The 25,576-nt window shown below is 49.9% G+C and overlaps 1 protein-coding gene across 2 annotated transcripts in view; it reads left to right on the top strand.

Annotated features, from left to right (window-relative positions):
* Positions 1-24,227, top strand: part of FSCN1 (fascin actin-bundling protein 1) — a 43,366-nt gene extending 19,139 nt beyond the window's left edge. The window contains exons 2-5 of one of the 2 annotated variants that reach the window (XM_080981134.1): positions 15,500-15,656; positions 17,260-17,384; positions 20,421-20,588; positions 21,196-24,227. In XM_080981134.1, coding sequence (XP_080837260.1) covers positions 15,500-15,656; positions 17,260-17,384; positions 20,421-20,588; positions 21,196-21,398 — 653 coding nt within the window. In that variant the 3' untranslated portion in view covers positions 21,399-24,227. The remainder of the gene's footprint in view (positions 1-15,499; positions 15,657-17,259; positions 17,385-20,420; positions 20,589-21,195) is intronic. The other variant, XM_080981135.1, reaches the window with a different exon arrangement.
* The last annotated feature ends 1,349 nt before the right edge of the window (positions 24,228-25,576 follow it).

Here is a 25,576-nt window from a genome sequence, read left to right as displayed (position 1 = left end):
GCAAGGGCTGACTTAGCAGGAGGGCATTTGGGGTGGGTGCCCTCTAAAGTGGCTCTCTTTGGAGCCCAGAACCGCCTCCTAGCTTTCAGCAACAAGGGAAGACGAAGTGGGTTCTGCAACAGGGTTGCAGGATGGAGAGCTTCCATTCAGAATTATCCCCGAGAACAGCCTGGAGGAGATTTTTGTGGCCATTGAGGACGCTCTGTTCTCCATGGGCTGTTTGGGGAGTTCTTCTTCTCCCTGGGATTTTTAAAGAAAGAAATGTCACAGGTACTTCTGAAAACTCTGAAGCTCCTCCTGAGCAGTGTCAGAAACTCAGATATATAAGATAATCACCAAATGGCACCTTCAACCCAGGTTGTGGTCATCTAGGCACCCTACTGGCACAACACATCAAATAAAACAATTCAGAACAAAACAGATTCAAGCTTCAAGGGAAATCACTCGGATCCTTTAAGTGACATCGTGCTTTCCACATATTTATTTCGTAAAACATATACAGTGGTACCTCTGGCTACGTACTTAATTCGTTCTGGAGGTCCGTTCTTAACCTGAAACTGTTCTTAACCTGAAGCACCACTTTAGCTAATGGGGCCTCCTGTTGCTGCTGCGCTGCCGGAGCACGATTTCTGTTCTCATCCTGAAGCAAAGTTCTTAACCCAAGGTAATATTTCTGGGTTAGTGGAGTCTGTAACCTGAAGCAGATGTAACCCGAGGTACCACTGTACACCACTCGATTGTAAACAAACAACAACCCCAGCAATCTCAGTGATTCGCAAAGAGAATGAAACAATAAAATTATCAGTAAATATAGTTCAGAGCAACCATTTAAAACATTTTTTTTAAAAAAGCAGCAGGAGACTAGAAACAGATTAAAACTTGCACCACAATTCCATATCTCTGGGTTTATGGGAGTTTGTGGGCGCTGCTTGCAGTTTCTGGTTGAGAGGAAAGTGTTAACTGGAAGTTTGGCTTTCCTTCCTGGCTGGCTGTTGGGGGTTGCTGCACTAAGGCACCTTCTCCTGTGTGAGCCCCTGAGGCGGAAAGCCTTGGCTGCCGTTCCTGTCTGAGTCCATTTGCCAGATGTTCACCTTCCTCTGCCCCCGCCCTTCCCTCCCCAGCGCTTCCTGTGTGGAGCAGGGCTCTTCCCAAAGCGGCTCCTTTCCTCTCCCCGCTTCCCATCCAGCCTTCCTCTGCTCCTCGGGTCCCCATGACGCAGAGGGTGTTGCACGCTTCTCCCTCTTTCCGCACCAGCCGGTTTCCAGAGCATGACTCTGCAACCGCCTAGCCCCTTTCCCCTGAAGCTACAGGGGAGCACATCCAGGAATACACCTCGGTCCTTTTGCAAAATGTGGGAGGTGAGTCTTAGAATCAGAATTGCAGAGTTAGAAGGGACCTCCAAGAATGTCAGCTCAAGCATCCATGACAGATGGCCATCTAACCTCTGCTTAAAAACCTCCAAGGAAGGGGAGCCACAACCTCCCAAAGGGAGTCTGCTCTATTGTCAGAAAGCTCTTTGTGATATTGAGCCAAAATCTCCTATCTTGTCATTGGAAGCTATTGGTTTGAGTCCTACCCTCCAGAGCAGGAGAAAACAAGTTTATTCCATCTGTGACAGCCCTTAAGATCTTTGAAGATGGCTCTCGTATCATCTCTCCATCTTCTTTTATCCAGGCTACACAAACACAACATATCCAGCTCCTTCAACCATTCCTCATCAGGCATGGTTTCCAGGCCCGTAATCATCTTGTTCATCCTCCTCTGCAAACCTTCCAGCTCATCAACGTCCTTCTTAAATTGTGGTGCCCAGAAGTGGACACAGTATCCCAGGTGTGGTTTGACTAGATTCGAGTGGTGCCCTGACTTCCCTTGACCTGGACACTAGACTTCTCTTGTTGCAGCCTAGAATAGCATCAGCTTTTTTGGCTGCTGCATCACACTGTGGACTCATGTTCAGTTTGTGGTCCACCCAGACCCCCAGATCATTTTCACTAGTAAGGCAGGTGTCCCCCATCTTGTATCTGTGTAGCTGTTTCTTCCTGGCTTACATTTTGTCTGGCGTCAGGTTGCCCAAGACCTCGATTCTATGCTGAGCAGATGGAAGCTACAAGAACAGCCCTGCAGCAGGATCAGACCACTGACGCAGCATCCTGTCCCCACCCCTGCCATGGCCAGCTGGGTGCCCCAAGGCAGCCCCAAGGCAAGGCAGCAAGAACTGCTGGGTTTCCCATAATAGGCACCTGGCTAGATGGGTCATTGGCCTGATCCTGTAGCCAGGTTCATATGTTCCCATATGTTCAGGAGCATGCTAGCTCTGAACAGGGGAGGTTCCTTTTAGTCTAGGGTGACATTGGCACCCAACTTTCTCTTCCATGACTTAGCCCTGCATTGGAAGCCGCCTGAGCCAGCACCCGTCTTCCATCTCATGTGCCAGTGAGTTTGCTTAATTTTGGGGGGCTGCTTGTCAGCTGGATGGCCCCAAACTCCTCCATTTGGCTACTCTAAGAGGCAAGCAGGCACAGACTACTTGCTTGCTCTGGGGACCTTGCTTGAGCAAGACGGCAGGACTGTGGCTTGGACGAGGAAGGCGGGAACAGAGGCCTCCAGAGTCTGTTGGACTCGAGAGCCCATCATCCCTAGCTTGTGTGGTCAAGGGTGATGGGCATTGTAGTTCAGTTTGCTAGAAATTACAGGAAGGGGAGAGTACTCTTGTGTCCGAATCCTACTTGCTACTTTGCCATAGTTCAGCCACTTAGAGGTCAAGATGCTGGACTAGGTGGGCCATGGGCCTGATCCTGCAGGCTCTTACGATGTTGTGGATATCTAGAGAGCACATGTTCCACATCCTTGACCTATGAAGGGTGGCTGTGTGAGCTGTGTGTCTTAAAAAGCTTTGCCTCTTAAAAGCGTGGGATGGGGAAAGCGCTGTGTGTGTGTGTGTGTGTGTGTGTGTGTGTGTTGAAAATCACAATGTGCCCAACTTGGACTAGAACCCCATTTCCCGCCGCTGCTGTTCTCCCAGCTCCTGGGGTGCAGCAGGTGGCAAGCAGGCCACAAGCTGTTGTCCGGTTAATTTCGGCTGAGCTGCAAATCTGGGAATGAGCCTTGTGAATTATCATATTATCCACCTGATCGCACAGCTGGCTCATGCTGGCATTGGTGGAGATGCCAGCCCTGCGGGGGCCGCCAACACTCTTGATGAGGGTGAACTTAGCTGGAATGCGAGGCCTTGGGAAAAGGGGGAAGCAGCCGGCTTCGCTTGAGGACCTGGGGGCTGGCAGTCCCAGGAGAATCGCTTGGAATTTTCTCAGAATTGCAGTTGCTTCTACATAGTTACCAGCAAAGTAGTCTGTCTTGGGAGCCTTTGGTGAAACAAAAGATTTCTGAAAGTGCAAGTTTTCAATGCCAGCTGGATCAAATCTTTGTGTAGGTCAGGCTTCCTCAACCTCGGCCCTCCAGATGTTTTGAGACTACAATTCCCATCGTCCCTGCTAGCTAGGGATCATGGGAGTTGTAGGTTGTTGATGCTCTCAAATAACTCTTAATAGGTTCACGAGGAAGGACTTCTTGTGAAGATGTGCTTTCCCAGGTGAGGCTCACCCAGTGCACTCCAGGTGTGATGATCTCTGCATTTCCCCCAAATCCCGGAAACCTGACTGCGTGATTTGTGCATGTGATGGGAGTGGGCGCCCCTGTCTCCAGGGAAGGCCAGAGATCCCTCTCCTAATGTTGTTCTAGACTTGGTACCGTAGGCAGAGTGTTACAAACTTAGATATATAAGCTAGGCATCAAATGGCTTCTTAAACCAAGGTTACAGTTGCCAAAACAGAATGCCTAGTTTCCATTTTGGGGCCAGTCGTATCTTCCCATAAAACGTTTTGGTTCCTGAAATTCGTTCTGATTGGGCAGATAAAATTTCACAGACAGAGTTCTGCAGGATGTGCTGTTAGTGTGTGGAAACAGGCAAGATATAGATGGTGGAGATGTCAGGCATCATCCTGGCACCTGGGCATCCTCACTTGGTCGCAAGTGGCTGATAGCCAGGTGCAAAATGCACCTGGCAGATTTCGACTGCTGCATAGAAGCGTAGAGTCCAGGAGAACACCATCGTCAATTGTATTGAAAGCTACAGAGAAGCAGGAGCCAGGTAGCACTCCCGCCACCCTGCTCTCTGCAGAGGTCGTCTGTTAGGGGTGGCCAATAGCAACTCGGTCGCACAGCCAGGCCTGAACCCAGATTGGGACGGATCTAAATCATCTGTGCCACAATAATCTTTCCCCATTTGCACCTGCAAGACTGTTGCTCCAGTCCAAGGGGTCCAGAGCTGGTTTCTTCTGGAGTAGCCACACAAGGGGGGGGTCTCTTCTCGCTGTATATAAAAATGCGTGAGGTTTAAGTTCTTGCTTAATCGACTTTTGGGAACTTTGAGCAGGTCTGACTCTGGAGAGGCGGCTGAGCTTGTTTTCTCTCATATGTCATGCTTGCTTCAAGGAGTAACCAGCAGGGCTTCCTCAGCTGGGCTTGTAATTGTCCTGTTCCCCGTGGAATGCAAATGCACGGTTGCGTCCTCGTGCTCCCTCCAGGATATGATTATATGGCCCCACGGAGCCATTCCTGGCTGCCAGAGACTTGCCACGACTTGCCCCAGAGAGTTGTACTCAGGAGGAAATCTGGGGCGCCGATTCGGACCTAGGAGCAAAGCGGAGAGCTCTGAGCCCTGAGGGCTTGTTGCTCTTGCGAGACTCCTTCCATTTCTGCACAGTTCTGATCTCGCCCCTGCGGGGTTTGTTTTCTAGCCCACACTGGGGAAATCTTAGAACGGTGGCCAGGCCAGTCCAGCTCCCCTGCAATGCAAGAATCACAACCAAAGTATCCATGAGCTCTTTCTGGGTCTGCTGAAAACCCTCTGCATGTTTGTGGCATTGCATGTCAGGAAGATCTTTGAGATGCCTGTTGGTGCTGACCTTTAAAGCCCTAAACTGTGTTGGTCCAGTATACCTGAAGGAGCGTCTCCACCCCCATCGTTCTGCTCAGACACTGAGTTCCAGCTCTGAGGACCTTCTGGCAGTTCCCTCCCTTCGAGAAGCCAAGTTACAGGGAACCAGGCAGAGGGCCTTCTTGGTGGTGGCACCTGCCCTGTGGAACGCCCTCCCACCAGATGCCAAAGAGAACAACAACTACCAGACTTTTAGAAGACATCTGAAAGCAGCCCTGTTTAGGGAAGCTTTTAATGTTTGATGCATTGCTGTATTTTAATATTTTGTTGGAAGCTGCCCAGAGTGGCTGGGGAAACCCAGCCAGATGGGCGGGGTAGAAATAATAACATTATTATGCCTGCTTCTCCACGCCAGACCAATGAGATCTTGCTGCTGCTCCCATTTGAACAAAGGACACCGTCCCCAGGTGTCACTTGCTGTGCATGTGGCTTGGTCTTCGTTGGAGATGTCCAACCAGCTGATCCAGGGAGCTTGTCTTCCAATCCCTCACCTTGTTGAAAAACTCGGGACGGTCTCCTGTTGCTCCCGGAGCCCAGCTTGGAAGGTGCTGCGCCCGACTGCCAGAAGAAGCCCCACTTTGGGCCTTGAAGCTTCTTCCTTCTGCAGTTCCCATTTCTTGTGTTGACACTCGACCTTTCTTCCAGCCTCCTCCAACCTGGTGCCCTCGAGGGCAGGTGCTTGAGGAGCCATCCCCAAGAGGGGGTCCAGTCACTGAGCAAGCCTAGTCCTAGAATCAGAATTGGTTTTATTTATTTATTTTATTAACATATAAAACACATACATATACAGTTACACAATACACGTACACAACACACTACGTAATTTTCATAACATGAAAGATACCTACATTATATAATACCTACCTATACTGTACATATCAACATACCTACACACCTGCCCCACACGGACACCCACCAAGTGACTTGAGTTCCAGCCGTTCTTGTTACGCTACTTTATTTTTCCAACTAGCTTAAACGCATTTTATTATTTCTTTAATCTCTTCTTTTATCTTAACTTTACTCTCCTTTCACTCTAATCATTTTCTGGATTCACTCAATATCTGTCAGAAATTCTACTTTTCCCACATAAATTTTGATGTATTCCTTAAAGATAGCCCACTCCTTATTCACTTTTTGTACCAGATCTCCTCTTATCCTCCCTGTTAGTTCGGCAATATGGAAGTATTCCATCATTTTAGATTACCAGTCTGTTTTACTTGGGACGCTGCTGCTTTTCCAATTTCTGGCAATCAATAACCTTGCAGTCGTAATTGCATACATAAATATTGCTCTGACCGTTCTTTTTATCTCCTCTGACATGATACCTAGGAGAAAGGATTCTGGTTTTTTTTTCAAATGAAAACCTAAACATCTTTTTTCAGTTCATTATAGATATTTTCCCAGAATCCCACTATCTTTTTGCACTCCCACCACATATGTAGAAAGGTTCCTGCCCCGTTGTTGCATCTCCAACATACATCACTACAGTTTTTGTTACAGAATTGTACAGAATTGTAGTGTTGGAAGGGAACCCCTAGGGCCATCTAGTCCACACACACACACACACACACACACACACACACACCCGTGATGTGTGCCATTTGCACAGGAGGGCGATCCAGCTGCTGTGGTCTCATCCGGCAGGGATGCTCTTAACAGATATTTGGGGCAGAGCAGCTGGATCCTCAGCCCTTCCCTCCGGGATCTGGCCCAATATGGTTTCTGGTTTGGAATTCCTGTGTCGCTGTGAATACGGCCGACAAACATCCTGCGCTGCGGGGGGAGACCAGAGGACCCTGTGGCCGTTAGATGCTCCAGCCTGCCCCTTCTCTGCAAGTCTCCCTTCCCACAACTTCCTTCAGCCCTTTCAGGAACTGGTAAAGACAAGTTAAGTGTCTTCTCTCTCCCTTTTCTTAATTGCCGCTCTTGCGTGGATACCAGATGGGAAATCACCCGACTTCTCTGGCGGCTCTGCCTGACCTTGGCAAGACGGGTAATTAAAAGTCTGACTCTGCCGTTATCGGCAGATGCGCTCCAACTTGGAGAGGCATCACAGGGAAATAAAAACAATGCTCTTCGGGCTCTGGAGGAGGTCTGTAGGGGAAGAGGGCTGCAGGCTGAGTCCCCAGAAACTGCAGGCAAGGGGGAGGGGTGTCCCCTTGCCCCCCAAAACGGTGGAGAGAGCCGCTGCCAGTCTCTAGGCAATACTATTTATCAATTATTATTTTTATTTGTTGCATTATTCTATCCCACCTTTCCTTCTAAGGAGCTCAAGGTGCAGTACCTGCTTCTCCCCCTCCTCATTTCCCCCCCACAACAACCCTGCGAGGTAGATTTGGCTGAGAGGCAGCAACCCAGCTACCAAGGTCATACCCGGTGAGCTTTGTGACTGAGCAGGGATTCGAACTCTGGTCTCTCGCAGGTCCCAGTCCCAACACTCTAACCACTACACCACGCTGCTATATAGGGCAAAGATCTGACACCTCCCTGTGTACATTTTTTAAAAAACCTTTACATTTCCTCGGAGGAACCACCCGCAACCCCAAGAAAACGCCACACATTTATATTAACTAGTGAATCACTTAAGAGGAACGTGTTTTGCAGATGTGCACTGTTGTGGCGTGCTAGAAAGGGAGCACAGCCTTTTGGAAGTTGTTAGGAAACTTTGGCAGATCACGGCTGAAACAGCTGCTTAGGCATGAATCTCCCTTTGTCTGGGGGGCAGAAGCATTGAAGCCGCTCTGGCTGGCAGCTGGAGAGACCCCCGAGGAACCTCTCGCTTTTCAGACTCCATTGAGGAAGAATGGCTAGTTGGGAAAGGCGAGAAAGAAACGGACATGGCAAATATAATAGCCAGCCCTTCATTGCAGGCAGGAGCCTCATCTGCTGCAGCAGCACAGAATGTGGCTCGGGCTGTGTCAATGTGACTTTAATTTTCCCGTCTTAGAAGTGGCTTTATGTCAACAACAACAACAACAACAACATTTTTAAATTATTTATACCCTGCCCATCTGGCTGGGTTTCCCCAGCCACTCTGGGCGGCTCCTAACAGATTAAAAACAGAATAAAACATCAAACATGAAAAACTTCCCTAAACAGGGCTGCCTTCAGATGTCTTCTAAAAGTCAGATAGTTGTTTATTTCCTTGACATCTGCTGGGAGGGCATTCCACAGGGTGGGCACCACCACCGAGAAGGCCCTCTGCCTGGGCTTTCCATCACCCGCTCCCCGGCCATTTTTGCCCGCAGGTGCCAGGAACTGAACCAGGGGCCTTTCTGTATGAAGTGTGAGCTAGTGTTGCCCCCCCCCCCCAGTTAAGGTTTCTGCTTTTGTTAAAACCAAGCTTCTAGTCCTCATGGTATGTCTGAAAGGCATTGAGCAGCACCTACACTGGAAGCTGGAACAGTCAGATATTTGGGATGTGGTGCCTCTGCCCTTCTGTGACAAGTGAAATAAGAAATAATTTGCAGATGTTCCTAAATGTATAAGAGCCTCAGAATCCGATGCTTCTCAGCATGAATTTCTTGAAGTGTCCGATGCACCCAGAGCGGGGAGGAGCTGGCGTGTCAAGGCAGGCAGCTGTCTTTCTGGTGCTCCAAAGGCAGCGACAGGAAATGCGCCTCCCGTCCTCATGGAAAGGTGGATGGTGCAAACACAGGCTGGAGGTGCTGCAAAACGCCTGATGTGCAAAATTGGTTTGCCAGGGCAAGGAAGGAAGGAAGGGAGCAAAGCTGTATGGACAATTGGGATGCTGTTGTGTAAGGGAAATGGAGGAGAAACTCGGGAGCGAGTGTTTCTTCTTAATTGTGTTTTATATCGTTATTAAATTTGTATACCACCCCGTACCCATAGATCTTGGGGTGGTTCACAATGTAAAATTACAATTTGAAGAAGACAAAGTACAAGGTGTGACCGGAAGTCAGGCAGTGAGAAATGTTCGAACGTACAATTGGCAGCGGAAACCCACGAAATGCTCACAGTTGTGTGGGGAGATGAAGCTGTAACTCGAAAGGCCGTGTGTCCGTGGTTTAAGTGTTTCTGTGAAGGGTGGCAAACCATCGAAGATGACCCTCCATCTGACGAGCAGAACGGTGGCAAATGTTGACAGAGTTTCTGAGTTATTGATGCGGGATCGGCATTTGTCCATCTGAATGATAGCGGAAGAAATTCATATTCCGCGTGAAATCATTACTGACGTTACTGAGTTGTCCTACCCTCCATAGTTTCCCAATCTGGCCCCACCAGATTTCTTTTCCAAAACTGAAATCAGCACTGAAAGGGCACAGATTTTTCCAACATTTCACACATCCAAGCTGCTGTGATGAGGGAACTGAAAGCAGTATGAAAAGAGGTTCCAACAGTTCTACAAACGTTGTCAACGGTGCATTGTATCAGAGGGGGCCTGCTTTGAAGGCCTGTAAGGGACCCGGGTGGCCCTGTGGTCTAAACCACTGAGCCTAGGGATTGCTGATCAGAAGGTCGGTGGTTCGAATCCCCGCAATGGGGTGAGCTCCCGTTGCTCAGTCCCTGCTCCTGCCAACCTAGCAGTTCGAAAGCACATCAAAGTGCAAGTAGATAAATAGGTACCATTCCGGCGGGAAGGTAAAACGTCATTTCCATGCACTGCTGTGGTTCGCCAGAAGCGGCTTAGTCATGCTGGCCACATGACCCAGAAAAACTGTCTGCGGAAGTGGACAAACGCCGGCTCCCTCGGCCTGTAAAGCGAGACGAGCGCCACAACCCCAGAGTAGTCCGCAACTGGACCTAATGGTCAGGGGTCCCTTTACCTTTACCTAAGGCATGTATGTTCGAATATTTCTCACTGTCTGATTTCTATGACCATTCACCGAACTTTCTGGTCACACCTTGTACATAATAAAAATAAGAACAAAAACACCACCAGGCTTAGGTTTGCCTGCTGGCAAAATCCTGGGGTTTGAGGCAGCTGGGCTGCATTAGCCATGAAGCTAAGCCTTCAAAGAACCCTGCAGGATAAGGTCCATCTAGTCCAGCCTCCTGTCCTCCCAGTGGCCAGCCAGATGCCCCCAAAGGGAAGCAAACTTGCTCTCTCTGCTATTCTAAGGTAGACTGGCCCTGTCCATGGAGGTTCTGCATAGGAATCATAAGGAATTTAGAGGAGCCCTGCAGCAGCTGGAGCAGGCCAAAGTGGGGTGGGGGAAGCCGGCAGTGCAGACTTGCTGGTCCATGGAAGGCCGGCAAGCCAGCAGAGTCGGGTTTTTGCCTGATTTTTTGACCCTCCTGCACAGTTTCAAGTTTCGGCCTCCTTCGAAAGAAGGCTCGCTGCAGTTCTGGCAGCATTCCTTTCCAATGAATCCATGTAACCCAACTCCCCGGCTGGCTTTTGGGGCAGGGGCTCGGGAAATTCTTGGCGAGTCCCGAAGCCTTTCTCTCTGCCGCCCCACTCCTGAGTCCTATTTCTCAGCTACTCACTAAAGTGGCGCATCCCTTAAAATCTTGGTTGCAAAAACTTCTTCCCTAAACAGCACTAAACGGAAAAATCTTTAGTGCCTTTTTCCGTCCTATCTATTGCTAGGGAAATTGTTTTTACCAATAATGATATTCATGGCATTCATATCCCTCCTTTTTCTCCCCAAAGAGCTATAGGCAGTATAAAGAGGAGAATGTCATTTTCAATGGTGAAAATGGGAAGCCGTTCGAAAATGGAAACAATTGATTCCGGGTTTTTGGCATTCGGGTCCCGAAATGATCGGCTTCCAAGATGCTCGAAAAATGAGGTTCCACTGTACCTGGGCAGGGTTGCAAAGCAGTTCATAAGGAGGCGAGCCAAAGGTTTAGGCTGGAGGATTTGTGAGTGGCCCAGGGCCTTCCCCCTGGCCGGCCAGCCAGCCCCCACCAAGGCCTCAGGGGTGTCTGCCTTGACTATGGAGTTGGGAGCAAGGAATTGCAGTCTGTTCTTCTGTAGGGAGAGTGAAGAGGGAGTTTTCAGGCCCTTTGCCTAGGCGAGGGTCCCTCTGAAAGTCTTTGGGTCTCTGCTCTGGCAGATATAAAACGAGGCAGAAATATACGCTCAAAGCACTTAGCAATTCTGTGAACCCTTGGTCATTGAAGGGAGCTGCCAGGCCTGTGGTCTACTGAGCTCTCTGCAGATATATTTGCAAAAAAAAAAAAAAAAAAAAAAGGTTCACTTGCGCTTTTGTTTTCTCAGAGGCTATGTGACCGTCCTAGAGTAAAGTGTGTGTGTGTGTGTGTGTGTGTGTGTGTGTGTGGAACAACACAATGCCAGTTGTCTGAGAATCTGGCATCTCTGGGTGGTACCGGCTTGGTGGACAAATGGCCATATGCCAAATTGGTCTATGGGATGACCAGTATGACAGGCAGTAAATAAAAACCTTGAAAGGAGCAGAAAAATAAACGATCTTCTTGCATGTGGGTGAACATCGGAAGCTGCTCTGCCTAGCTCCGTGTTTTCTCTGCCAAGGAGGTGCAGCAGAGGGGCTTCTGGATTATGTTGCACTACAACTTCCATCAGGCCTAGCGGCCAGCATGACCAACGGTCAGGGCTGATGATAGGAGTTGCAGTCCATATGGACGGCCGCCGGGTCCCCAGCCCTGGTCTCCCATGGTGGGCTGGTTTTGGGAAGAGAGTCTTCCGCAGCCCTACCTGGAGACACCAGGGCTGCTTGCAGGCAGACGCTCAGCCCAGCCATAGCAGCTTTGCCGCTTCATACAAACCAATAGTCAAGGATGGAGACTTGTTGAGTCAGTGATATTGTCCTCCTCTTCTCTTGCTGGAACAGAGAGGAGCAACCTTCCCATTCCTTAAAGCTGCCTCTTATTCCCAAGGCAACCCAGCAGCTGCCTTTGTGCTGTGGAAACGGCTCAGGTCTTCTCCCCCCCCCCTCCATTGCAGCTGTCTTCCCTTTCCCAAAGCTGTTCTTGGCCGCCTCTCTCCTGCATCCCAGATTGTCCCCAGAAGGGAGATCTCCTTACTCCCCTCTCCTTCCCCCTTAGATGAGCCTGCTAGGTCAGGCCAGGGGCCCATCTAATCCAGCCTCCCCTTCTCTCAGGGGCCAACCAGATGCTATTTAGGAAACCCACAAGGCAGGTTTTGAGCGCATGAGCAGCGCACTCTCCTCCTGGGGTTTTCACAACTGAGATTCAGAAGCATTGCTTCCTCCAGCTGTGGAGCCAGGGCAGAGATATCCTGGCCAGTAGCCATCAATCGCCCTCTCATCCTCCATGCATTTGTCTAATCTTCTTCTAAAGCCATCCAAGTTGGTGTCCATCATGTGGGAGGGACTTCCACAGTCTAACTCTGCACTGCATGAAGAAGGACTTTATCAGCCCTGAAGCTTTGTTGGGTGTCCCCGAGTTAGAGTGTTAGGAGGGAGGGAGGGAGGGAGGGGGGAAAATATCACTTTCTCCATGCCGTGCATCAGTGTACAGTCATACCTCAGGTTACAGACGCTTCAGGTTGCGTTTTTTCGGGGTGTGGACCGCCGAAACCCAGAAGTACCAGAACGGGTTACTTCTGGGTTTTGGCGGTCACACATGCGCAGAAGCACTAAAATTGCACTTTGCACATGTGCAGAAGTGCTGAATCGCAACCCACGGGTTGCAAACGTGTGCCCTGCACGGATCACGTTCACAACCCGAGTGCCCACTGTATAAAGTTCTTCCATGTCACCCCATCCTTGCCTTTTCTCTAAATTATAAAATGCTTCAAATTTCACAGGGAATTTGCCAGCAGGGGCACTTAGGAAATATTCAGCCATTCACCTGATTGGTGAAGCAAAATGATTGGAATCTGGCCATGGTTTTTAATATGATTTGCAAAAAATGGGCCCCTCCTGGCCATGACGGCATTTTCAGTTTTGAGAAATCTCTCTGCTGTGCCCCAGGCTTCTAGCCATGTGCCTTTTAGAAAGACAAGCCCCTTTGCTGCCCCCTCGCTTCAGAAGGCAAGCTCAGGCGCATCTGCCTTAAGGGGCCGGGGGTCCCCATCTCAGAAGAACTTTGCCGTGGCCTCAACCGCAGACCTCCCTGAGCGAGCCTTGCAAATAGGAACTAGCTGCAAGCGTGAGGGGGGCTGGGGGGGTGGGTTAGGCACCCTGCTAGGGCGAAACATGTTTCTTTTCTGAATTGATAGTAATTATTCCCAAATTTGCACCTCTTATGTGCAAATTAGAAGATGCGAATCTGTTTGCTCTTTTTGTCTAAGTGGCCACCCAGTGAAATCTAGGGACATAATTCTCCTGGCTTTGCTGGCAGAGAGATGCAGAGCAGATGACCAGCTTTGCCCAGGTGGCGTCCAAAGGGAGGCTTTTGTTTCCTTCCCCATCTCTGCAATGGGCATCGTTTTCAGCAGTGATGCTTTTTTGGAAGCCCTTTTGGAAAAAGCTCCCCCGGTCCGGGTTGCGTGGAGCCCCTGACAGTGCAGTCTCCTCGACCCCCACATCCCATTTACATGAGACACCCGGCAGAACCAGCCTCCCCCCCTCCCTTCTACATGACTTCTGCATTCTTTGACTGGCCTATTCAGCTTGGAAATTCCAGCTCCCAGATGTGAATGAGCCCCAGCTGTGGAGAGGAACTTGAAAGGCAGCTTGGGGCTGCCTTGGGGGATGGGAGAGGAGCTCGGGTCCACAGGATGGGGGCCCACATGCAGACACAGAGGGGGGGACTGCGGTCTGTGCAGCCCCAGGGAGAGCAGATTTGGGGGGCCTCCAGCTGTTCTGGTTGAGAGTGGATTCTCCCATTTGGCAGATGAAAAGGTTCCTACGTTCTTTAGGGTTGCCAGACCTCCAGCTCTGACCTGAAGTCTGCAGGTGGGTGAGAAAGCCCTTAATAAGAATTTAAAAATCGCCAAGAAGACTGTGCATTGCAGCTTGCAAGCCTTCAGAACAGGAGCTGGCTGCAAATTCTAGCGCAGAGTCATAGATTCAGAGTTGGAAGGGCCCCTTTATCACCTAGTCTAACCCAGGCACCCCCAACCTTCAGCCCTCCAGATGTTTTGGACTACAATTCCCATCATCCCTGACCACTGGTCCTGTTAGCTCGGGATTATGGGAGTTGTAGGCCAAAACATCTGGAGGGCCGCAGGTTGGGGATACCTGGTCTAACCCCTTGCAATGCAGGAATCGCAACACTCAGCAAGATCTGTGCTCCTCTGCTTCCTTCTCCCAATTAACCTCCGTCTCCAGGGTCCGTCCTGTGACATCACTTGGGGCCACTCCTAGGTATCAGGTTTGGGCCTGAAAATCTCAGGGGCTAGAATGCTCCTTACCTGGCAACCCTACACCGTAGACTCCACTTCTTTCAGGATTGCATTCTCAGCCACAAAACGGATTTTCACAGTTGCTGTCCTGTTCCGTTGCTTTCAAAATGAGGCTCGGGACTTTCAGTGACTTGTGTGAAACTTTGTGGTTTTGCTGACTTCCATGTTGAAAAATGCCAAAGCACCAGGATGGCTCCCAAATTAATTCCAGGCGTGTGTTTGTGGAGGTGTGGTGGTTCAGTGTGGGAATGATGCAAAGAACCAACGTGGCGTTTGGCCTGATGGGAATCTGTGTCACCAAGGGATGTGAGGGAACTGGATCCTGCCTTGAAAGTTCCAGGGCCAGTGGAGTCCAAGAAGGCTCCACAGCAGGGGCTGCCAGCGTGGCGCCCAGGGGCACACTGCTACCCCTGACCCTTGAACAACCCCCACCCCTTGGCCAGGTGGGGGGTTGCCTTTTTCCTCGCTCAGAAATCCCAGGGGCCCCAAGAAGGCTGGTTCCTGTGGGAGGGAGTTCCACAGTTTTAACCATGTGCTGAATTTTCCAACGCTCGTCTTCACGCCATGTGCTCTAGAACGGGGTGTTTGCATTGCAACTCTGGAAAACATGTGTGGAGGTGGAGACTTGCCCAGCTTTGGAAAGCTGTTTTATTTCTCTCTCTCTCTTTCTGTTTCTTTTGCTTTTTTTGGAGCCTGCATCTGCTGACGAAGCAAATTTTGCCTTGGCTTCCTCTCTCCTGGGAGCCCTGCTTGTTATGTCTAGCTCTCGCAGCAAACAAGAACCTCCAAGGCTACTCCTGACTGTGCCAAGGACTTGAATTTTTGGAAAGCCAGAGTTAGCTGCTGCCTGAAGTCCCACGCTCTGGGATGGGGCCCCTCTAGGCCGGGGTCTTCATTTTTATGTCTCTCTTGATTTCGAGGCCCCTGGAGCTCCCAGACCAGGTCTTCTCTGAGTCAGCTTGGCTGCAAACACAGCCCAAAGTGGGTGGTAAGGGAACGTTGAAAATAACGGCTGAGGTTTCATTTTGCAAGGCATCCTTAAGGCGGCTCCAGGCTCCTCTGAAATCCTCTTTACAGCAAGCTATAGTTGCGCCTGGGTGTACCACAATTCAGAAGCAAGTGTGCACAGTTCTACTTAGTACATGAAGCAGAGTACAGGGATCTGGGCCACCCAATATGTTTCATGGTTGACGGACGCCATTTCTCTCTTTCTTTCTGTCTTACTCCCTTCCCTCCTTTCTTAGGAATGGACCTTTCTGCCAATCAGGACGAGGAGAGCGATCAGGAAACCTTCCAACTGGAAATCAACAAAGATACTAAGAAATGCACCTTCCGGACCTATACTGGGAAATACTGGACCCTGACCTCCAATGGGGGGGTGCAATCCACTGCCTCCACTAAGTGAGTTCTCTTTTAGGCAAATGTGTCTGAATGAGCTTTTGGGGCATCCTTGTCATCCTGTAAATAGTTTAGAATAAGAGATTTTTCGGGGGTTTTAAAGGTTGCTGGTTTTTTTATTTAACTTATCGAGTGCCATAATTTCTACACCCCATTTCTTTTTAAAAAAGAAAATAAATTGTAGTGGTGAACAACACAAAATCAACCACAACATTATGTCAATAAAACAAATACGGGATGCATCATAAATCCATAGAGGAGAGTAGGGCATCAACAGAACTGGATCACTCTTCCAGGAAAGACGGAGTGAGCAGGTGAATTTCAAGCAATACGGTAGGTTCCTGTCTGGTGTTTGCTGGAAGCGCATTCGAAGGAGGCGGGTGCCACCACACTAAAAGCCCTGGTCTCAATGAGCATAAGACAAACCATGGGATGAGGAGAGCCTTTGAATTCAATCCCTTTCCCAGTTTATGAATAGGGAATGTGGGTCTCTCTCTCTCTCTCTCTCTCTCTCTCTCACACACACACACACACACACACACAGTGTCTTGTGGCACCTTAGAGAATTATCATCCTTATGGCATAATCTTTTCTTGATTACAGTCTACTTAATCAAATGCAAGTAAACAAAAGCAAAGTCCATGAAAGCTTATGTTAGTATTTGAAGATGCCACAAAACTCTCTTGCTGCTGTCGCTGCAAGAGACTAATGAGGGATACCTCTCTGGAAAGAGAAATCTAAGCTTCCTTGAAATTGTCACCTGAGTCTGAAAACCTGATCACCAGGGTGGCTTGTAAAATTCCAGCTGCTGCCATACAATGCTGTCATGCCCGTGTGCCAGCCAACCACTTGCTTTCCTCTGTGTGGATCGAGGCCACACAAAGCGCAGGGGGCCCCACTTCTCCCTGTGGGAATGTTCAGGGAGAGGATATATTGTTTATTAATATCCTTCCTAACTTGCGCTAGCAAGTTCCTTTACTTAGAGTTTTACTTTGCCCTTTTCAACGCATGGCGGGTAGCTGGTTGCAGGCTCGTGTAAGCTTCTCACTATTAGGTTCCTAGTAAGTTCCCTTATATCTCTCTTAAAATAAACACGCCACAATCTTGTGTAAAGTATATAAAAGATTTTACTCACATCAGATCATAGTTGGATCCCTGAAGGCAGACTTAGTTACAAAGTATATCCATGTGGATCTATCCCATGTGGGGATAATCCCAGTGCATCTCTAGCTAAAAAGCTGCTCCAATGACGAGGAAGTCAAAGAGAGAGATAGTTCTGCTTGCCTTGTCCCTTTTCTTACCTGGGCAGGTAAGGTCAAGCCCACCTCTAGTCACATGCAAGGGGAAGGATGCTCCAGGCCAGGAGGAAACAGGAAGTTTTCGACTGGCTGGACCAAACATTCCCCCGCATCTCCACTCTAGGAAAACAAGTAGTACTTGACTGCTACTTATATATGACATCCCACACTCCCTGCATGGAAAGCGAACCCCAGAGCAGCTGAGTCAGGGGCTCCAAGCTGTGCGCGTACCCTTCCCCACCCCAAAAGAATAAAACCTTAATGGCCGGGCTGTTGCTTCTCACGCTCATGCGCTCTCTCTGCCACAGCAGGAATGCCAACTGCTACTTTGACATCGAGTGGTGCGATCGGCGCATCACCCTGAAAGCGGCAAATGGCAAATACGTCACAGCAAAGAAGAACGGGCAGCTGGCCGCCACGGTGGAGACAGCTAGTAAGGATTCTTTGGCTTTGGAAGTGGGGGGAGTTGGGGGGGGGACTTAGATCCATGGGATGCCCAGGGTGCGTGACGGACAAGACCTTATTGCCCTAGACCAGAGATGGGGAGCCTGCAGGACTCCTCCAAGTGAGGCTGGATCCCTGGCCCCCCCCCCATCATCCCTGACCATTCACCCATTCCCAATTCCTATATAAGAATCCAATGTCTCTATTCAGACCAGGTCTCTCCACGGTTTTAAGTTTGGTAATAAGTTGCAATACCTGGAGCCGAGGGGGTTGGGGGCCCAGCAGCAAGAGCCCCCACCTACAGGTGCCCCTCCCCTGCCTCAAACCACAGTCCTTTGATGCAGATGAGGTTCACCATCAGCCTTGCATGCTCTCCCTGAAAAGCTACAACCTCTGCCATCTTCTGGCTGAGTATTGCTATTTTTAAAAAGCTTGTATCAATCAAGCCTGCAATAAACCCAGATGCCAACTTTACTGCCACATACACCCGGATGCGGGTGGCACTGTGGGTTAAACCACAGAGCCTAGGGCTTGCCGATCAGAAGGTCGGCGGTTCGAATCCCCGCAACGGGGTGAGCTCCTGTTGCTCGGTCCCTGCTCCTGCCAGCCTAGCAGTTTGAAAGCAAGTGCAAGTAGATAAATAGGTACTGCTCCGGCGGGAAGGTAAACGGCGTTTCCATGCGCTGCTCTGGTTTCGCCAGAAGCGGCTTAGTCATGCTGGCCATATGACCCGGAAGCTGTACGCCAACTCCCTCGGCCAATAAAGCGAGATGAGCGCCGCAACCCCAGAGTCGGCCACGACTGGGCCTAATGGTCAGGGGTCCCTTTACCTTTACACCCGGACAACACCATTACTGGCCCCAACAACATCAAACATACCATTTCAGGACTATTTAATTGCTCATCTTCTAACATTGTGCATGCCATCAAATGCCAACAGTGCCCTTCAGCTCTCTCTATTGGACAAACAGGCCCAACCCTACGCCAAAGGATAAATGGACATAAATCTGACATCAGGAATCACTAGACAGAGAAACCAGTAGGAGAACACTTCAATCTCCCAGGACATTCTGTACAAGATCTCAAAGCAGCTGTCTTATTACAAAAGAATTTCAGAAATAGACTGGAAAGAGAAGTTGCTGAATTGCAGCTTATTACCAAACTTAAAACCATGGAGAGACCTGGTCTGAATAGAGACATTGGATTCTTATCTCATTATACATGATTAAGCTGTTTTTAGCCATCTCACCCCTTGCTTTTTCCTGTAAGACCAATTGCAGTCGTTAACAGTCGTCAACAGGTTTACCACACCTATCAGCCAATCACTCATTCCCACCACCCTTCTGAGTAATACCCCTCCCCAACCTCCCACTATATATAAGGGTCCGGTGACTTCTGTTTCAGTGTATCTGAAGAAGAGTGCATGCACACAAAAGCTCAGACCAAGAACAAACTTAGCTGCTCTCTAAGGTGCTGCTGGAAGGAATTATTTTTATTTTGTATCAATCAGATCTTTAATACTGTCCTAGACTTGCATAAGTAGAGGGGGGTGGTACAATCATTTAGAATCTGTAAAACGTTTTGGAAAGCTTAAAAGTATTAAAACAGAAGGTATATCTAAAAGACTATAAGAATCTGAAAGAAGGGTTAGGAACATTAAACGGATATGAAAGAGGATAAAAGATTAGTATATAAAAGACTACAACTATCAATTTAGAGAGCACTCTGATGTGAGTGTTCATTAAATCTAGTTTGTGGCACAGGTCATCATCCGTCAGATCTTGAGCGCTGCTTTGCAGAATCCAGAAACGTATGTTGTAGCAGGATTGGTATCTGACAGCAAGCAGGGAGATATAAAATTGTCCTGTGCACCCTAGGTACTTACGAGTCATGGGGAGATGAGGCCAATACGAATACGAAAAGCTTGTATACAGTGGATGCTCGGGTTGCGAACATGAACCGTGCGGGATGCACATATGCAACCCGTAGCGTTCGCAACCCGCGTCTGCGAGTCTGCACATGTGCGACCGCTGGAACCCGGAAGTAACCCGTTCCGGTACTTCTGGGTTTCGATGCTTCATAACCCGAAAAAATGCAACCTGAAGCATCTGTAACCCAAGGTATGACTGTATTTCTATCTGCAAAGGTATCGAGGCTGTGTGTGGAGATTAAAAAGCCAGAGTAAAAATGATCTCGTGATAACAGTAAGTGGGGAATTTCTGAGCAGCAGAATCGAAGGCCAGGAAATGCCCCGAGAAAGAAGAATGCCTTATTCTTTTTAATCGCTGGCAAAACTTAAGAGGGGAAGCTCTTCCCTGGCATAACTGAAGCCTGTTTTCCCGAGTGTTCTTCCTTCCTCTAAGACAGTACCAGAGTCTGACTGAGCCAAGAGCGTCCGCCTGGTCTAGGACTGATCTGGCGTGTGCAGGAGTTGGCCATCCCCAATGTGGTACTCTGCAGCCGTTTGGGGACTACAGATCCCATCAGCGCCTGCCAGCATAGCCCTGCTCCCCATCATGGCTGTTAAGGAGGGGGCTGCTGCTTAGAAGGAAGGTGACCAACCTCTGGACTTCTCTCGAAAGAGAGCCTCTGAGGGTCAAAGCGTCTGGGTAGGATCTCATGGGGAAAAGTATATTGAGTCCCCAAGCTATGCAAGGCCATGGAGGTGAAAACCGAGCGCTCAAAAGCAGTGCAATGCCCTCCGTCAAGTCTTGTTCCTGCCAGGAGCTGGGCCTCTGAATTCTGCTCCAGCTGAAGTTTCCCAACAGTCTCTATAGAGTCGTAAGGGACCCTGTGGGTCATCTAGTCCAGCCCGCCCTGCAGTGTAGAAATCGCAGCTCAAGCATCCCTGACAGAGGAGCATCCAGCCTCTGCTTAAAAACCTCCAAGGAAGGAGAGTTTGCTGCTGTCCAAGATCTTTTGCAGCCAGGAAGTCCTTCCTGCTGTTTAGTTGGAATCTCCTTGGCCTGCAATTCGAACCCGTCTCCCGGCCCATGACCCTCCTTCTGTCTTCCCTGACGGACAGGTGAGACAGAACACTTCCTCATGAAGCTGATCAACCGGCCCATCATCGTTCTGCGGGGGGAGCATGGCTTCATCGGCTGCCGGAAAGTGACAGGAACCCTGGATTCCAACCGCTCCTCCTACGACGTCTTCCAGCTGGAGTTCAACGACGGGGCCTACAACATCAAAGGTGGGGAACTCCTCCTTGGGGTGAGGGGCTTGGCTTTGGTTCTGCTAGCCCAGGGTTTCCCAAACGTGGGCCTCCAGCTGTTTGTGGACTACAATTCCCATCATCCATGTCCACTGGTCCTGCTAGCTAGGGATGATGGGAGTTGTAGTCCCCCCCAAAAAGCTAGAGACCCATGTTTGGGAAACTCTGGGCGCTAGGCAGGGCTGCATTGACGTTCCGCAAGAATGTCTTCTTTCCTTCTGAAAAGAGGAGCCACATTTCTAGCCCTCCGTGTCCCCTGAGGTACCTCTGCTACAGGCATGACCAAACTTGGCCCTCCAGCTGTTTTGGGACTACAGTTCCCATCATCCATGACCTGTTAGCTAGGGATGATGGGAGCTGTAGTCCAAAAACAGCTGGAGGGCCAAGTTTGGCCATGCCTGCTCTGGTACCATGTTGCTGGACTAAAACTCCCAGCAACCTGACCCTTGGCCCTGCTGGGCACTGGAGTTTCTCTCAGCCCCCTCTGCAGGGGGGCGGCCATGTGAGCAACCCCTGGCGCTCAGTGTTCCAGGGAGATTCTTCCTCCGCAGAGCAGCGTGACCCCTTTTCCCTTCCCCGCTTCCAGATTCCACTGGGAAGTACTGGACGGTGGGCAACGAGGCCTCCGTCTCCAGCAGCAGCGACACGCCGGTGGACTTCTTTTTCGAGTTCTGCGACTACAACAAGGTGGCCATCCGAGTGAACGGGAAATACTTGAAGGGCGACCATGCCGGAGTCCTCAAAGCCTCTGCCGACACAATCGACCCCTCCACCCTCTGGGAGTATTAAATGCACTTTAGCACTTCCCTCTCTGTGTTCCAAGCTCTCCATCCATCCACCCAGCCCTCTCCCCTCCCCTCTCTCTGTGTCTCCCCTCTTCACTTTCAGTTGCCAATTTCTCTTGTTTTTCCTGTTCGGTTGCCTCCCTTCCTAAAACAGAGAGGCTCCCTTCCCCAGCTGTCCTGCTGCTTCTCTCCCGCCGTAGAAGTTTTGGGTTGATCTTGTCTCTTTGAAACTGGAAAAATGTAATTAACCTGCAGGAAACGGTGCACTTCTTGCGGGGTGTGTGTGTGTTGCTTTGTTGGAATACCAAACTCGGTCCTCTGAATTTGAAAGGGAATAAATCCCGCTAAAGTAGATCAGCCTCTGTCGCCCCCTTTATTGGCATCTCCCCTGATGCCATTTATGTGGGGCGATTCTAGTATTGACCTAAGCCAAGAAGCTAGTTTAGCGAAGCCTCTGCTGTTTCCGCTTTCTTGGTTCAATGCTGGCCATGTGGATAAGCCTGAAAAGGGCTTCTCCCTTCTTCTGTAGCCGGTCAGGATCTGTCTGTCTCTCTTTCCTCCTTGGCTTTTTCATAAACACTTCCTTTTCCTTACTCAGGCAGAGGAGTCTTCTCCTGGCACCCCTTGTCCCTCCATGAAGTGTCCGGGGGGACAGCCAGATGGACGGTGTGTGTGGGATAAGTCTGAGCGTCAGTATAGAGACTGACTTTGGCCAGCGAGTTAAGTACAGTTAATAAGGACTAGACGCTTTGCCCACGTTTTTAAAAATTAGCGAGCTGCTTTTGGTGGACCACTGCTACGTCATTCATCTCGTCGGGGGCTGAGCTTGAGGAAGAGCTCACCCTCCGTTGCTCTTAGGTGCCCAGGGAGCATCTCTTGAGTAAAAAGGCTTGAAACAACCGCACTGACAAAGCTGTGCCACTGCCTTACTCTCCCTCTCCATGTCCCTCGGGTGCTGCAAGTTGTTCTTAGAGCCCCTTTCCTCCCCTCTTTTATATTACTGTCTTTGATATCTCGAAATAATAATAGAAGGGATCACAGCTACCTGTGAAATTACTGCCTGTCCATGACGGCATCTGATAGATGTCAAACTGCACATCTGATCTGCACCAGTCCCTCTTCCTTGCCTCCGATAGGGGGTGGGGGCCGTGAAAGACCTTTATTTTACTCCTCCGTGCCTCCCAACAAGGAGTGGATGGCCCCAGAGCCACGGACGGTGTCATTTCCCTCTTCCTAAGTGACCCTCTCCTGGCTGGGACTTTGTGTCTCAAGGGGAGTCTTATCTCAGTTGTGTTTGTGTGGGGGCAGAAGCAGAGGTTTGGGCTGAGGAAGAGGCCAGGAAAGGTGATGAAAGGGGGCAGTGACACCCATGTTGCAGAGGTCTTTGAGAAGGGGGCTCTCTACACTTTTCAACCGCTTCCTGGACTCTGTGGGGGAAGCGAGTTGCCGCTCTCAATTCACAGGAATAGACAGCCTTTTTTTAAAATTAGCAGCCTTTGCACAGTAATAGCACAGCACATTTCCTCCCCCCCTGAATATAACTGGAATCTCTGCCCTACCCCTTAAGCGTTCTTCACCAAGCGGTTTTTCAGAATTGAGGCATCACTCTCCCATCTTGGGGGCTACCTCTTCTCTGCCCCCCGCAGCCCCTCACGTGCCTCTTCCAGGGTTTCCCCCCAAGGTTGCTCTGAACCCCCTCTTGCCCCCCAGCCGATCGCTCTGCTTGTGGGGTTCCTGGGGCAACCCAAGGTGACCAAACAGCGTGTTTCTTGTCTATTTATATATGCTCTTTCCGAAGAGCCCATCTCCACTGTCTGTACTAGATTTGCAGTATTGTATAATCCATTTGTAGCATGTTGCTTAACGGTTTGGGAGTTTGGAAAAAGTCTTGTGTACCTTGGTTTGTTCTTCTGGGCTGCCTTTTTGGGGGTCCCCTCCTTTCCCTCGGCCAACCCGGGGCCCTCCAGAGGTTTGGCACCCCAGCTCCCATCTGCCACAACGTCATTCAACCACGTTGGCTGGGGCAAGTGGCCCAAAACATCTGGATGGCGCCAGCTGTGGCTCTTTGCTTGGGCAGCCTCTGCCTGTTCCAGCACCCCGATTTCTCATGCAATGCAGAGGGAGGAAAAGATTCCCTTTGTGACTGAACTCCACCTGACCATCAGCACCCGTGCAGCCACGGCTGGAGCCCGCCTGGGTTTTCCTGTTGCCAAAATTCAAAGCACCAGCCCTCCTTTTGCTCAAGGCGGGAGGACGCTACAAGCCTTAAACGTGCCATGCACCCTTTGCCACCTTCAGGGGCCTTTTCTGCACTTGGTGCTAAATTCTGAAGCAACTGGAATGATTTGCCTTACGAGGAAAGGAGGGTCACTTCTGGGGTGGCCCAGGAGCTCTGCGTGGATTTATCGGGACATTTTGGGAGTGGTGAAGTCCAGGGAATTCTCAAGGGAAACACACAGAGCTTTGGGAAAGGGGGCGGCTGCTGGGGGGCTGAGTGTCTGCCACCCCCCCCCAAATCCTTCAATACTTGCTGGCCTTCATACTTCATGCTGCACCCCCACCCCAAAACCCCTTATTTCATGGATGACTGTTTGAAACTTGTAACCCCAGCTGGCTTCTCCCATGTAACGATTTTTTAAAAGCCGAGAATCCTCCTTGCCTTTCTTCCTTGGCTGTTGTGGCTCTGAAAAAAAAACCAACTACTCACGTTCTGGTATATTTGGTTCAAGTTTTTTTTCCCTTGATATTTTTTTTTGTAAGTGCCATTTGTATAACAAGCTTCAAATGGAGAAGTGACAAAATTAAAAACCTGCATTCAAATAAGGAACAGAAATGTGTAATTTCTCTTCTTTTCCCCACCCCCCAAAAAACCCTCCTATACGTGTACACACACACACACACACACACACACACACACACACACGTTTCTGGTTTGACTAAGCACACTTCAGAAATCCTACAAAGCTAATGCTGGTCAGTACAGACCAGGGTTTCCCAAACTTGGGTCTTTTAACGGCTTTTGGATTAGAATTCCCATCACCCCTGACCCAGACTGGTTTTGCTAGCTAGGGATGATGGGAGTTGTAGTCCAACAACTGCTGGGTTAGACAGTACTGAGCGAGATGGATCCACAGCCTGGCTCTGTTTGAGACACCTTTTTCCATGGGACAAGTCTTGCTGCAATTGAAGCGCAAGTCCAAGTGCTCCATTGCCCTGGCTTTCCATTTCAGTCGGTGAACGCTGAACATGCGCAGTTCCCATTGCCTTTCTCCCTTCAGGTCCCTTAAAATAAAAATGCCAAATCCCGAGTTCCTCAAAGCCTGCGGATCACTTCCCTCATGCACAACTCATGCTATTTTGACCCCGTAAGCATAGATGTGAACTCCTAAAAACCCGAGGCAGAACATTCAGTGGGCATTGCAGACCCTACCTGTTTGTGGTTTGACTAAGCACACCTGCATGTTAAAAGGTGGACACCAAGGATCCCCATCCCAGAATGCAAGAGCCACTCCTGCAGCTGCTGCCAGGACTCCTCCAGCCCATAAGCATCCCCTGTCAGTACGCCTTTCAACCGATGCCAGGGGCTGGGCTCAATATCTGGTTCTTCCCCGACTGGGCTAGACGACTGGAGCACTTTCAGAGACCTTCCAATCCTGGAAAGCAGGTCTCAGTGCCCTGGACTCACAACTGTGCACTGTGAGCACCAGACTCAGCAGAGTATAAATAACGCAGAAGATAGCTGTGAAGTAGAACTTCTTTTATTTCTAATAGCTACTGCAAACTAAAGAACTACTGGCTTGCTCAAGTGTGTTACACCTCCCACTCAGCCATCTAGTCACTACATAGATAAGACTCTCAGGCAGGAGTGGAAGAATAGAAGAGCAGTTTCCGCCTCCTCCTTTCTCAAAACATCAGATCAGGAGATGCTTGCAATGGGAGGGGGTGAAAATATCAACATCCCCTGCCCCCAGTCTCTCTCAGGAGGAAGCGCTCAGCCCCCCTCACGTCTTTGATCCAAGAAGAACATAATTGCATGCTGGGTCAAGCCAAAGGCCCCCCCCCCCAAAGTCCATCATCCTGCTCTTAAAGGTGCCAATTTTGGAAAATCTTGAAGCAGGACCACAGCTCAATAGCCCACTCCCCTACTGCGGTTTCCAGCAACAGATATCGCCCTCATCATTG

This window comes from Podarcis pityusensis, assembly GCF_964106645.2.
Source record: "Podarcis pityusensis genome assembly, chromosome: 14".
NCBI lineage: Eukaryota > Metazoa > Chordata > Lepidosauria > Squamata > Lacertidae > Podarcis > Podarcis pityusensis.
This window is presented reverse-complemented; position numbering and strand designations above follow the sequence as displayed.